Raw genomic sequence first — 14,739 nt, 5'->3', positions numbered from 1 at the left:
AATCTCGTGTTGTTCCTCGCGCGTTTTTAATTTAATTTTGCTCTGATGTTCGCTGGAGATTTCCTCTGTGTAACATTGATATTATATATCTTCCGAGGCTGCTTTCCGCCAGCTTAGAAATTGGAGAAAGAAAGGTAGAAAGAAAGGCTCCCTGCGCAACCTTGAAAAGGTGCAGGTGCAAAAATGGTGCGAAGTGCTTTATAGTGCGCTGACCCAGGTGAACATCGCGTCAGGTCCGTTCACGAGGCACAGTGACCTTTGCTACTAGAAGTGCCCCCATTCCTGCCGCACCAGAGGAGAAAGCGAAATGTGCGGACAAAGAGTCCACAATTAATGGAGAGAGAAAAAACAAAATTATAATCAAAATTAGATTTTAGCAAGAATATTGCAGCTCTGTAAAATTGCAATCATACATTATTTTACTGTCTTCTAATAAATTTTCATAGAATATAATATACAATGTGGTGCAGAGCAGCACTGATTGCATTCAAAATTTTATCAATTTAAATCTGAAGCACGTATTACTTTGTCTTTCCATAAAGATGTAAAAAACTAATTGAAAAATGTTGTATTTTTTTTGTATTTGTGAAAACTTTTTTAAGTGAATTACTGAAACTTTGAGAAACAAAGAATTCAATTTTTGGATCACACTCTGTGCACAAATTTGAACTTGAAATTAAAAATCAACAATTTGCCTAAAGGGATTATTTTGCTTATTTGCAGAAAATAAAAAAAGCGATTAATTGAATAAATATTATAAAATTGGAATTAAATGTCTGTTTTTGTGGAAATGCAATTATAAATTTTCTGCAGGCAGAAAATTGATTTTCAATTTGTCAAAATTTTATTGATCACAGAGGTTGTTAATTGAAATTGTGTTGCAGTAGTGTTTTGTTATTTATCTCATTTCTTTTCTTATTATTTATTCTTCTCCGTCGATTCTTATTGAGTAGAAGTCACTTGATGCCAATTGGGATGGATGGATGGAAAGGTATGAAATGAAATTAAAAAAACTTTAGGTACATATGAACCTTTTTAATTGTGAAAACAGTTTTGCCAGTTCTTTATTACAAACCTGGAGTGGAGTCTCTTGAAAATTACACAATTACAATTATGTACAACACCATGATTATTAAATTTGCAGTTTGGTCACTGAAAATTCGAACAAGTATCATCCCTCTAACACAACTAAATTTTAGTCTTTAATTGTAATCTTCAGTTTATTAGTTAGAAATACTAACTAGGAGCGACTATACACATATCATGTTTCATCAAATGTACACAATACTCAAACTAGTGCCAAAAGTTTGCTTTTGTACTTGGCAAGATCAAATCAGCTCCTTTCATTTACATAATTATTTCAGAGCGAATGACTGGCTGTTTTTTGTATAACAGCAAAAACAAATTCGCTGTTATGCCACTTTTCTTGCTTCACTCTCAGATACGAGTGATTTAAAGCGAGCTGCAAATTTTGACACTAAAAGAGAATGGCAGTGTTTAGCTAACAGATCAATCATTTGGTTATGGATTTGTATGCAATATTTATGCAGTCTGTCCAGACGCAAAAAAAAAAAAAAAAATAATAAGGGAAAAACAACAGAAATGGTTCCAACGGCTAGCAGTTATAACACCATCACATTTCAATGTGAAATACAAAATGTTCATAAAAAGGGAAGAAACAAAAAAGGCTTCAACGATGAGAAAAATAAATATTTTTATGATGAACCACCTAATTATAATTGCTTCTCTTCATTTCTTATCTCCTACCACAACATCCAGCTTGTAACTTCTGGGACAACTAACACAATTTTTTCTCTTAGAGTTTTACAAGCAAAACTTATTCAGATTTATCTCCAATCCCTCTCAGGGCATCGTCTTAAGACGTGAAATTTTTAAATCCTATCACTTGAATTAGGAAAGCCAATACATAGACCATCAATTTGTATTAACAGTGCCTTCTATGCCAAACAGCTGTTTCAAATCCAAAAGAAGTTACAAACTAACATATGAAAGGCCATCAATGAAAAAAAAGAGCAGCATCTTCAAAATCGCTGAGGAATACTAGCGGGGCACAAAATTTTCAGGTAGTCTGGATACACTTTGCACAATTAGAAACCTATGACCGAAGAGCACGTGATTTATTCATGCTGAAAAATTACTTTTGTGATTTAACTTTTTAACTGCTTTTAACATAATATCACAGATGGAAATACTCATTTTGTCCAGGTTTCAATTCTTTGTGTGATTCGTGTGATTGTAAACAACAAAAGTTTCAAAAAGACATTATATAAACACAGTATGAGAAATGTTTGGATTAAAAAGCTATTTATTGAACAGCTACAGTGTATCAAACTGAATATTTGGTGTTAAAGATTTATACTTTCAAGATGTGAGCATTTTGTTAATTTACATTTGACTGCACAATTAAAATGAATGAAAATTTCGTAAGTGTTCCTACTACGAGAATATCTGTAGTCCAATAAAATGGCCAATAGTGCGATTAAAGACTTCATAATGTTGGAATAAGTGGGAATAAAGTTCCAGTTTAACAAGTCTTTAGAGCAAATTCTTTAGAAATTACATTAACCACTGCTTGAGCAGGCAAAAATCATCGTAAGGATCAAATCAAAGGTAATTTGGACATCGTAATCACCTACATTGTTGAAAGTTGGTCTTGTACCACAACCAAAACTATTGGGGCCCTCTCGGAGGCCACTTTTGCTTGCCACCACCATTATTCCTGCCTTGCTGTTGGTAGTGATTGTTAAAGAAATTGGGCGGTGGTAGCGAAAAGTTTTGCGGCACTCCTCCTGGAGGACCGTACATTCGCGTTCGGTCCAACATTTGAGGTCTTTTGTTGACGTTGTTGAAATGTCGAAACCTCTCCTCAGTACTGTTAGATCTGTGCTTCAATGGCGGGGCTGGGTGGTATGGTCTGTTGTAATCTTGATGGTAGTCTTCCCTGTGGTGCCAACCTCCGTAATCCTTTCCTTTTGGTCTGAATCGTGGAGCTTGATTTCCAGAACTTCCAGATTCATCTCGGCCCCAGTATTCTCTGTCGCGGAACTTCTTCTTGGGCAACATGGCTGGTTCAGGAGTTGGCGGTTTCTCTTGCCCATGAGGTACAGGAGGTGGACTAAAAGCATGTGATACAGGAGCAGCTGGATTTGACAAGGGTCGCTCGTTGGAAGGTGAAGGAGTGCGGGGAGGACCTGAGCACTCAAGCTCATCTTCTTCCTCCGGAATATTTGAGGTTGCTGTAAGAGGTGAAGAAGCAGCTTCTGCAATCGTCAGAGCAATTGGGTTCTTTTTTGGTAGACGGGAGATCTTTGGATTGGGGCTGACGTTGCCTTTGATGGGTGACTTGGAAGGCTCGGATGAAGATGCTGGTGGTGCAGACGTCTCCCTACCAATGCCACTGTCGGGACTTGTGTTGCAGCTGAGGGTATTGCCCCTCGGGGAAGCGCCTTCTGTACTACGCCGGCGCTTGTCTACCTCGGAGGAAGCAAAGTTCAACAGTTTGTCAAATGTGGTGTCCAGACCTTCTTGTATCTTTTTTCGCGGCACATCTGAAATAATTGTCATAATTGCAAAGTCTGTCATTTGAATCACAATTTAATGCACAAATTTTCCATTTCCCATTTCTACGTTACTTGGCTGGTATTGATAGAAAAAAGTACTTCCATCACCATAGAGTAGAACAGTAATTTCTAAAAGCGATCAAACTGAAAATACTCACCACTGCCAAGTTTAGTAAATATCCCAGGCAATGATTTATCTAGTCAAATACTACAGAACAATACAGAATGTGCACTTGTTGAAGGTTGGTTTGTGCCTGTACGGATGCAAAAGCAGAAAAGAAAGATATTAAAAACTAAAAATAAAAAATAATAATTTAAAATTAGTACATAAAAAATCACCTTCACATAGGAGGAAATTTAAAACATCCGAAATTATAGTATTAATATTTTAATTCTGCTCTGTTGTACCACAAGGGTTTAACTTCATTGAATTTAAAAAAAAAAACCTTAATTTTCATGTGCGAGCAATAGAATTTAAAATAAATTTTAAAAGGATCACAATAATAGAAAGAGAGGAGTAAAACATTGCAGCACAAACAAAAGCAGAGAAGCGTTAAAAATAGACGAAAGGCGCAATTTTATTATGTCTATATTGCACCAAACTTTGTTACCACAAATTTATCTAGTCTACGGACCTAACCTAGCCGTCATTGATGCAAACCTAACACCCATGCCAACAGCATGATCAAAAGCAAAAAAGATATTGAAGCAACTCACCATCATCCTCTCTTGTAGCAGGCGGGGGCGGCGCGGAAGTGTTCGGTGGGGGTGGAGGTGGCAGTGGTGGTTGATCAGCTACTTTTGATGAATCCTGATTTTTGCTACTTGAGTCTTGACTCTCGCTGGAAGGCATTTTGCTGGGAGGGCTACATGGGGCAGTTGATGAGGATCTTTTTCTAGAGACTGGTCTTGGAGGGGGCAGTTCAGGACCACCAAAGCTGCCAGCTTCTTCAACAGGCTCCGTTTTCACCACAGGTATTGTATGTGGGGCAGACTGCCTTTGCATTAAACAATCTGCCATTTTGGCTTCCTCCTTAGTTTTGGCATCAGGAGTCTTTCGTATTCTGGCATGCAGCGAAGCAGCCAAACCTTCAGAGAAATGATCATCAGAGGGGCCTGCGTTGTTGGGAGGAATTGGCACTATTGCTGAGGTCCGGGTAGTGTTGAATTTTGAGGCAGTCATTGAGACAGGTAGTCTTTTACTGTCAGAGAAGTAGGACCCAATGGTGTCAGCCCCTGGCAGTGGAACCGAAGGCAAAGGCGCAGGTGGTGCATGCTGTCTGTGAGAGAAAGGTGACTGCGCTCTTGGGTAGGCCAGTCCTTCCAAGTGGGGGCTGTGTGGAGGCTGAGACAAGTTGGCATCAGTGCTATTCGGTCTTGAGATTGGAGAATACATGACCCGAGAACTTTCTCCCTCGTCTTCAGTCATCACACGACTTATTTGGGATCTCATTTTTGAGCTATCCATCTTGAGAATATCGTTATTGGAGTGTGAAGAGGCAGTTCGATCAATAACAGCATCAATCAGATTTTGCTGTTTGATCGCATATGTGCGCTCACGAGGGGGCTGATCAAGTTGTTTTGCTATGTCGTGATCTATCAGGTCTCCTACTGTTCCAATTGTCATTCCACCTAAAACAATAGTTAAATAACCAATTGTGAGTCTGCGGATTTATTATATTTTTAACTTCATGTAAAAAATTTAATTCTTAATATAATAATTGAAAATGTACTTACTTTGCCGCATGGGCGTATGGTGCATTTGCATTTGAGAGGGATGTTGCTGATGTTGAGCCAATTTTTCTTGAGAAAGGTGCCTCCTGAGGGCAGCTTTGGCTGGAGACACCATGGTGTAATCAGGTCTTGTATCTTGTTTCAGCGCCTTGCTACGACCACCTGACGGAGCAGCCTGAGGATACCCGTGATTGACCTGGTGACCCAATGGAACCTGTGGTGGAGGCACCTGACTTAGATGCAATTTTCCCTGAGTGAGTGAATGGTTAGCTGCTGAGGAAGATGAACGAGAAGTGCTGGGTGCATTTTGTTGCGCTGGATGGAACGCCTGCTTTCTGTCATTCCCGTCGTTCAGTTCGGATTCGATGATGGCTTGCATACGATCACTGAAGTTGATCTTATAGGAGGATTCCTGAGTATGGCCCTTAGACATGTTTTTGCCGTCGGACTTGCTTGCATCATCATGATGTTTCAAGTGCCGAGGGTTTTCCTTCATCTTCTCAGCTTCAATCTGCCGACCAACTTCCAGGAGCTTTTTCGCAAGAATCTCAGGGTTGTCTTCTTTGATTTTTTCAACATTTGGTACGTCTGGCCAATCTTGTGACCTGGAACGAGATTCTCGGCTTTTCCTCCCCTTGGAGTGGTGGTGCGATTGGGGTGGTGGTGGCGGCGGAGCTGCAGCTTGAGCAGGGAGAGGTTGAAGCAGTTGTTGACTATTGCCAACTATCACAGGTGCTTGAACAGCTGTCTTTTCATGGTGCAGCTGAGGATGTGTATGGTGAACAAGCTGATGGTGCTCTGGAGGTGGCTTGTAAATGACAGGTACAGGTTTGCTCTCTGCCTTGGCTAGAAGCATGTCGTTCCTTTGCCTCTCTAACATTTTCTGCTTCTTAGCCATCTCTCGTCTGAACTCCTCCGTGGTAGGATCACAACGGACACCATTTGGCAGCTGTGGTTGTTCCATAACAGACTTATGCGTCTCTGCGTGCTGTTGGTGTCGCTGCATCAGTCTCAGGTTCTCTTCTTCTAGAGGCAATACCTAAAATGGTAAAAAAAAACTTAAATATCAAAAGATTTGAATATTGCTCAGTACTAACCTCTCTTTGAAGCGAAGCCAAATTATTCTGCAGCTCCTTGTGTGACTGTACAATATCTTTGGCACTAGAGAGAAGATCACTTGGATTGTTAGCCACAATGCCGATTTCATTCATTCTCGTTTTCAAAAGCGCAACACTATCAGTGATAAGCACCTGGATTTGCTTCTCAAGCTGAGAAGCCCTGTTCATGATCTTTGCATTCCTCTCTTTTTCAGCCTTAATTGACATTTGCACACTAACTTTGAAGTCTGGAGTTTTCATATAGTGAATGAACTGCATGTAGCTTGTCCTGATACTGTCCAAGAGCACTTGCAGTCCATAGGGCTCCAAAGAATTTCTGGGCTCAACTTCATTGTGAACAATTGAAGGTGCACAATTCTCCACCAGAATCAGACTTGGAAGTTGTTGATCCACACAGCCAGGTGCAGGTGGTAGCTTCTGACCCTGCGCCTGATTGCTTGTGCTGAGTAATGTTTGGCTGTGCAACAGGTCAAGGCCGTTGATTTTAATAGCCCTCTTCTTTTTCTGTCGGGCGATTTTACCCTTTGGCTTTCTACCCGGCCTCTTCAGTGCAGTCTGTTTACCTGACCTAGGCGAAATCTTCCTCTTAACTCTCTTTCTTTGAGCCTGCATTTTTTCTGAAGCAGGAAATAAAATTACTTAAGGTATGCACTGTGTTGTATTTGAAGATTTAAAACTTGTTTCGAAAAAGTTACCTGCATTGTTGTTGTCATCGTCACTGCAGCTTTCCTTTCCACTGGCTTTCATAGTGTAAACATTCCACGCATGCCTTGTTGTAGGGCCATACACTTTTCCTTTCTCTTCATCTGAGGATGCTCTTTGGTCATCGTGTTTAGAAGAGCCATCATTTGAACTAGTGTCTTCTGCCAAAGATTTCATTTCTCGTCTATTTTTTGGACCATTTATGGTTGCGTCTCCATTGCAACTACCATTGGACTTTGCTTTGATTTTTGTGAAGTATCTCTCAAGCTAATAAAATGAATGAATGAATATAAAGTCGGGCTAAATAATTTTAAAAATGACTAACCTTAGACCTATCAATTACATGAAGGAAATATGACACAGGTTTTCCAGTCCACGAAACAGATCCCTTCAATGGATCCATTTCTGTCACCTCCATTATTGTGCCGATATCTGCAGTGATTGTATTAAAAACTAAATTTAACAGAGCTAATAAAAATTACCAGAAAGATTTCTTTCTGTTATGCGGAAATTTGCAGGGCAGAATGACTTTGATGAAACAATGCGAGTTCCATCTTTGAGGTCAGCAAATCTCTCTTTGAGGGCATGATCAACGTTTGGTCCAAATGCAAAATTGTTCACGAACACCAGCGATGAACTCACAATCTTGCACTTGTTTTCTTCAGTGAGGAAGTCTCCCTTGACAATTTGATAGTTGCCGTAGCTTTTGCCATACCATGCCATCCACTTACGAAAAAGTTGATCCATTGACTAAAATTAAGGAGAGATATAAAACCTATAAAATCTAAAATGTTAGAACTACCTCTGCATATCTGGCAGGCATGTCAGCCTTTTCAATTCCATAACAAATTTTACAGTTAGTGGCTGCAGCCATTTGCAGCACAACTTGTCCCACACCGGATCCCAAGTCAATGAAGATATCTTCTGGGGTTGGACACACTTTCTCAATCATTTGCAACACCAGGTCAAAGGATGTCTCCCCGTAAACCTAGTGATAAAAAAATAAATATGATTTTAATTAATAGCTAACAGCACTTTACCTCTGGAGAGAAGGGCTCGTACTGATTCAGTTTATCAGGGTCTTCTATTGCCTGATTGTAGGTTTGCTGAATAATGTGACGGAGTAGTTCCTGCGATGGCCTTTTTCCAATTCGCTCCGCTCGCCGCGCAGTGCCTTTTTCCTGAAACATTAGATACAGAACAATTTAGTTCAGAGTTTAGCAATAACATTCCAATTCTTCATTTACATAAATGAAGAGGAAACAATAGTAATTCATGCAGATTCAATGATAAACTATTTTAAAAGCTCAATTTGACCTACTATTATTTTTATTGAATAATTTAACTTTTTTACACGACCTTTGAACTTTCTCAAAAAAAAAAAAATTGTATCAATCTTTTACAAATTTGATTTAAATTTTATGATCAAGTAAGTACAATAAAACCAATCCCACTAAGGATCAGATTAAATTTTGAGATTGTTATGTCAAATTTTTCAGTTTTTGCAGTGCTTCTGCAGCAAAAATTATCTCAGGTTTCTAAATGTTGGTTGCATTTGAGCACCGTATTGCGGCAAGACACACTCGGCGTGGAATGGCGCGCTTGGTGGGACGGCGAGGGCAGTGGCCTCGCCCGTTCATTAGCTGACTCGTAGAGCGGCGCTTCATACCTTGTGCCTCCACCACGAATGTTTTCATCTCAACGCCGAATGCACCTCTATAAATAAAAAAGCGACCGTTCTCTGTAGTTTTATTCATGCCATGGCCACCAAGTGCATTCTTGACCGCGCGTTCAACATCTAATTGGACGCCACAAAAATTACAGAGGCAACAGAGGGGCTGGAGAATATAAAATAATGCAACGCACTAACAAAAGAAGAGCAACAAATGCATCGCACGAAAAGAGAAAGTCAATGGATGCGTTTCCATAGTCAGGGGAGATGAACTAGGAAGCGAGTCGGCGTTGTTTTCATTAACAGAGGACTTTCATCACAGCAGCTAAAAATTCTCACTTGGCCTAACGTGAACAATGATAATTTTAAGCACCACGATCAGGCCTTCACCTTAACATTTAGAATTAATATTTAGCTTTAATTACATAGCAGTCAGTCCAAATAAAATCTGGCAATTACGGTTTTGTCACACTTGGTACGCATTAACTGTAATAACAATGCCTCGATTCATTCATAAAGTCAAAAGTATTTGATTTAATAAATATGAAGACGTAAAATTATTTAGAAACTCCAAATTGAATTATCGCAAGAATAAATATATATATATTTTTTGCAATCAAGCGTTGATTTTAAAACTGAATTTCCAAAGACCGTGGCGTGAGGCAATCGCCGCGGCACAAAATTTATTTTAATGCGCGTACGCGGCAGACGAAAATAGATTGCGGTACGCTCAGCTGCGAGAGAAAATAGCACTTTGGAGTTGGCGGCGACGTCACTGGGCCACCACCTCCCCCGAAAACGCGCCGCCTCCCCCATCACGGGGGGTATTTAAATTCGAGGGGGTGGATGGGTGGGTCAGATCTGTGGGCTTTATTATTTCGCATGCATTCGAGTGGCCGCTTGGATTGTAGAATCGAGCGGTCGAAAAGCAACGGGTTGCGTAGAATGAACGCAAGAAGCGGGCAGAGGAAAGAACAGAGAGAGAGAGAGAGATCAATAACCAACATTCAACGCCACGGTCGCTGTGCATTTGCTCCTCGTCAAGCGCGAGACTCACCTCGCCTCCAGTGACCTTTGAGCACCTCCGCTCTCGCGAATGCGATAGATGAAAATTTTATTTTCCGTCCATTTCCGCTGCGAGCGTGCTTTTATGCGCCAGATCAGGAATTTTTGTGCTTGCATTTATGACGCGAGGTTTCTTTTGCGAGGAATACCCGTTTTAATAAAGAGGAAATTCAAACATACCGCTTTAGAAAATCAAAACAAGAAGATTTTACTACCTTCTTGTGTACAAAAACTGATTTTGTTACGTAAAAATTATTTGTGACGAAAAACCGGCAAAGAACAAAGATGTAGATAAAAGCTTAAAGAAGAGAGCTAATCAAAGCCTCATGCAAAAATTCTTAACTCGATCAAGTGCAACCTTGCTTTGTGTGAAGACTGTCAAGAGTTTTAAACACTTTTCTCTCCGTAAAAGCTTTTGTGCTTCACATTTGCAAGAATGAACAGAACTTCTATCAATAACACCAAAATTAAATGAAAATCTCTAGAAAAAAATTATTTGTTTTTTCTTTAAAACAATTTCATTTGTCAAAAATGTTAATTAATCTGATAAATTGTCGTCTACAATTAACGTCGAAGTGCACACGATTAATCCAGCTGATTGTTAGTTGTTTTATTTTCCGCCTTGATGATCTGTGATTTTCCAATGTCATTGGCCTTTGCAGGAGTAACGCACGCATTGATTGAGGAGGGCGTGTGTTTTGTTACTGGGCTATACGGCAGGGAAAGAAGTGGCGCGAGGGGTGCAGGGGATAGCCGGTTGGCGGCCGTGGTGAGCGAGGCACAGCAGGCGGAGGGAGCTTCGCGCTGGCGAATCGATACCACGTCAGTGCCAAACCAACACCCCATCCTATGCGCCTGGCTGGCTCGGCTTTTAAAGGGGACCGACCAAAACATTGCATTCAATATCACGGTTGTGTGTTTTTATGCATTTCGCCCGCTGCCTGCGTTTCGCGACAGGAACAGGTGTAGCTGCTGCAGCCACTTTTCGACCCACCGTTTTCACGCTACTGACTTCCACATCGCATTTTTCGGTCCAACAACCGAATAGTGGAAATTTAAAGGGACACTACACACCGAAAAATCTATTTTAGCGTTGGATTTGAAATGAAAATTTACTGCAATTATAAATATTTAAAAATTTTAAAGGAGTGAAAAGTATTTTCAAGAATATTTCCTTTCCGCCCCAAAATAGGCTCATTGAGTTGAATTCCAAAGAAAATGCGGCGAAAACCTTTAAGAAAAATCTGTTCCACCGTCGGGAGTCACAAAAAATGTTTGAATAGAAGTGGTGTGTGAGAGAGAGGTCTGCTTTCAAGAATTGGGAAAATTTATGGCTCTGACTCTCTGCGCGTTATTTTCTTTTCTACTGGGACAAGTAAAGACAAGGGGCGCAAAAAGCGTCACCTTCCTCAGGTAAATAAAAAAAAAAACACGCCTGGTGTGTTGAGTTCACACACATTTTTCAAAACACTAACCTTTTTGCAATATTATGAGACTTTCCAGAATTTTAAATGGGTTTTAATAATGGCCTCATGAGATGAATTCGTAAGTTTGTCAATTGATGAGATTGATACGATAGAGAAAAAACATATCAGTTTCATTATTTTCCTGAAAAATTATTCAAATTGTGGGAAACGCAAGACTACGCAACAAGGAATTATTCACGCTCAGCATTCTTTAAGAATGAAAAGCCTTGAGCTTGACACGGCTGTAAATTCAGTATTGTCACAAAATTTGACACGCACCCAAGAGCAAAAGACATTGGAGAACCACAGACGCAACGCTTCATTTTCTGTAGCGCAAAGAGCTGTGGCTGCGTTTACGGACACACGACACTCATCATATTTTTCTGTTTCAACTTAAATTGGTCAAATTTTCAGTTCGAATTTTGAATATGCTCAGAAAAATAAGAAACGGAAGAGTAACTCACCAGCTTGAGGAATTCGTCGATGGCGCGGTTGTACCTGTCACACAGCCCTTTCATTGACTCAAAACTGAAAACAAGCACTTTTATTGCACAATTCTGCTGAAATTGAAATTTAATTTTAAGCAAAGGGGCATTGAAAAGATGAAACTTGGTTTCAATACGGGACTAATTATCATAGAGAATCATCAAAGGCAGGTGGCTGACCCGTTTCCTCCAAGAGATAGCAGGTGCAATTTGGCGCGAAACAGAAAAGGCAGCAGTACGCGGCCGGGTGAAGAAAAAAAATTGGAAAAACTCACCTGCGAGTGTCATAGTCTTTCAGGATGTTGTTTTCGAGGGGCAGTTTGAGATCGGGCAGTTCTTTGCAGGCCCAGCTGAAACATACAAAACAAGTATTTTAAAAATAAATACATTTGTGTACAATAAGCATCAACATCAAATTAAAATTCTTTAGATTATTTCCAAATTAAAACTTTTGATAACTTTATGGTTGGTATCAAGTGTAATGATTTAAATCATTTTCATTGCACCGCAAATGAACAAAATATTCTAATTTTGGTACGATATACATTGTCATCACTGATTTCAAGTTATTGATAGTAATTTAGAAAATGCGTAAAATTACATCACATTCCAGGCCAATTTTTGTAATAAGATATTTATTAATTTTAAGTATGACAAAAATCAATTTATTCAGACTGCAAGTTCAAGATTAATCATTGGAGGTCACACGTTGATAAATTTGCAACTTGTTCGTTCGCAACCTTGGCACTGACACAGCCCATGGAGGCGTTTTGTTGTTGCTCACGCGCTGGATTAAATTTAGAACGCGCGTCTTTTCACGATGAATTATAGCGCGACAAGTGAACATAGATGCCGAAAGGCCAGTTCTGTTAAAATGACTTCCAAAGTCAACGACTTGTTAGACAGAAAAATAATTTTTTTTTAAACTTTTTAAATTTGCAAATGTCAGCAAACATGCCTTCACCATTATTGAAGTAAATAATTTAAATATACGGCTAAGGATTGAGTAAATAAAATAAATAACCAAGATAATTTTTTAATAAAAAAATTACTCATAGATCATCCCAAATATTTCAAAAATATTTTCTGTAGCTGATGTTTGCTGATTGAATAGAATTCAAACTTTATAAAATTTTCCACCAGGTTAAAAAAAAACATTATTTTGCAGCAATACATTATTGGATTCAAGCTACTTTAGGTGGCATTCAGTGAAAATCATTTTTTGCGCAATTCAATGCCGACTGAAGCAGTCACCGGCCAACAGGTTCAACACTCGCAAATCCAGTTTTGGCGCGCAATTCCTTGAATCGCTGGGGATCGATCAAAACCATAAAACACTAATTCTGAAAGTTGTGCCGAAAAGTGAGTGTCTGCAGGTATATTTATGTAATGAGACTGATTGAGGGGCTTGGCTGGGAAATACGAGAGCGTCTAGCCTCTCTTGGTGCTCGGCCGCTGGTGATAATAATGGCTGGAGACCTTGAATCGTAGACTTTCTTGGCTTGCCAATTGCACCGATCGAAGGCTACTTGATCTCGGCAGCTAAGACAAAGTCAGGGATGGTTGTTGGCCTTCCCGGGAGTGGGAGTGCTGGAGCCAAAGATGCGACTCTAGGATGCAGACGCGCTCAGGAGAGCTACCTGCTCGCCAAAAATATTTCAAGGTTGCCCCACCAGAAGACAAATCAGCATTCGCGTGCCTCACCGAAAACAAACATCACCCTGCTTTGGCAGGTGCCATTTTACGCGCCGCGTTTTGCCCAACCCAGTTTAAAAACCTCAAAAATAAATAATGAAATTCTATATCTTTTTAAATTTGTTAACTGCTAAACATAAATAAAAAAATTAATACATATATGAATTTTCACTTACCGAATGGTCTCTAGAATTTCTATCGCACCATCGTGCTTGTCCTGAAAAAATAATAATTATACAGTTAGTACACTGCTGTGTTGATAAAATAATTATCATGCTAATAAAAAAATGAAGTGGCTGTGGATCGAAGAGACGGTAAATAAAATAATGTTTACATAATATATATATAGGCTGGTTTGTTTTGGAAGCTGAAGCATTACAATAATTATTATTTACTTTAAGATCAAATTGGAAACGAATTCTTAAAAATTTGTCAATAAAATCAGCAATTTATTTGAGCTAAATTATAAACTATAAAACTAAATTATATTATTACTATTACATATCATTATCAAAAATTAAAACCGCCAAATTTATTTAATTCCATGATGAAAATATTCAAAAAATCATTACTGCTTTCTGTTATTTTGATTCATTTTGAAAATATTGAATGTAAACAGCAAAAGCCTTGCTAGTGCAGCGACGGTTTTGTTTTATGTACAGAGCGCCCTCGCTGCTGCTGATCAAAATACATAATCCGAATTCCAAACATGCTTTCGCGGCAGGGCCCTCAACGGACGCATTCGGAGCCGCGCAGACCCTCCGAGTGGCCCTTCGTGGCTGTGAATGTGCGGTGGACAGGGACTGCGAAACGTGCATCGATTGGACAAGGGATCCAAGTCCAAGTCCGCGTGCCGAGAGGGCAATGTTTAGAGCAGCACTTACCGCGCCTCGGCCAGAAGTTAAAGGCCAGTGGTAAACGGCGGGATCGGCACCAACAGGGCTGTGCAGCACGAGTTCTTGCGCCATGTCAATAAGGACACTCGGAGTCTGCGGAATACACAATTTGAGAAGCGCGGTCGCCGAATTTGGGCTTGAAAAGGCGGTTTAACCGAACGCCATCACGACAGTCTAGCTCGGCGACTACACGAAAACATGGCTGATCCCTATGTATAGGACGAACGACGAACTTGAGTGAGCCAGCGAGCGAGATCTACAAACTGCAAGAAAACCGTCTGGGCATGCGCTCTTGCTGCTCAAGGCTTGCGGCCCCATGTAGCGG

At 39.9% G+C, this 14,739-nt stretch overlaps 1 protein-coding gene across 2 annotated transcripts; it reads right to left on the bottom strand.

Moving 5' to 3' along the window:
* Nucleotides 1-1,020: 1,020 nt before the first annotated feature.
* LOC132197961 (histone-lysine N-methyltransferase, H3 lysine-79 specific) lies at nucleotides 1,021-14,681 on the bottom strand. 2 transcript variants are annotated; one of them, XM_059621606.1, is made up of 14 exons: nucleotides 14,403-14,681; nucleotides 13,695-13,735; nucleotides 12,099-12,173; nucleotides 11,803-11,866; nucleotides 8,176-8,316; nucleotides 7,938-8,123; nucleotides 7,618-7,885; nucleotides 7,461-7,567; nucleotides 7,129-7,402; nucleotides 6,413-7,050; nucleotides 5,319-6,354; nucleotides 4,299-5,213; nucleotides 3,740-3,835; nucleotides 3,428-3,569 (listed from the first exon to the last, which is right to left on the bottom strand). In XM_059621606.1, exons 1-13 carry the CDS (start codon nucleotides 14,484-14,486, stop codon nucleotides 3,783-3,785), a joined length of 3,882 nt encoding a protein of 1,293 aa, XP_059477589.1. In that variant the 5' UTR covers nucleotides 14,487-14,681; the 3' UTR covers nucleotides 3,428-3,569; nucleotides 3,740-3,782. The 2 variants fall into 2 exon arrangements, with proteins under 2 accessions (XP_059477579.1, XP_059477589.1); XM_059621596.1 differs by lacking the exon at nucleotides 3,740-3,835 and having other exon boundaries at nucleotides 1,021-3,569.
* Nucleotides 14,682-14,739: the final 58 nt, after the last annotated feature.

The sequence above is a fragment of the Neocloeon triangulifer genome, unplaced genomic scaffold (assembly GCF_031216515.1).
Source record: "Neocloeon triangulifer isolate White Clay Creek 2 clone unplaced genomic scaffold, ASM3121651v1 ptg000001l, whole genome shotgun sequence".
NCBI lineage: Eukaryota > Metazoa > Arthropoda > Insecta > Ephemeroptera > Baetidae > Neocloeon > Neocloeon triangulifer.
This window is presented reverse-complemented; position numbering and strand designations above follow the sequence as displayed.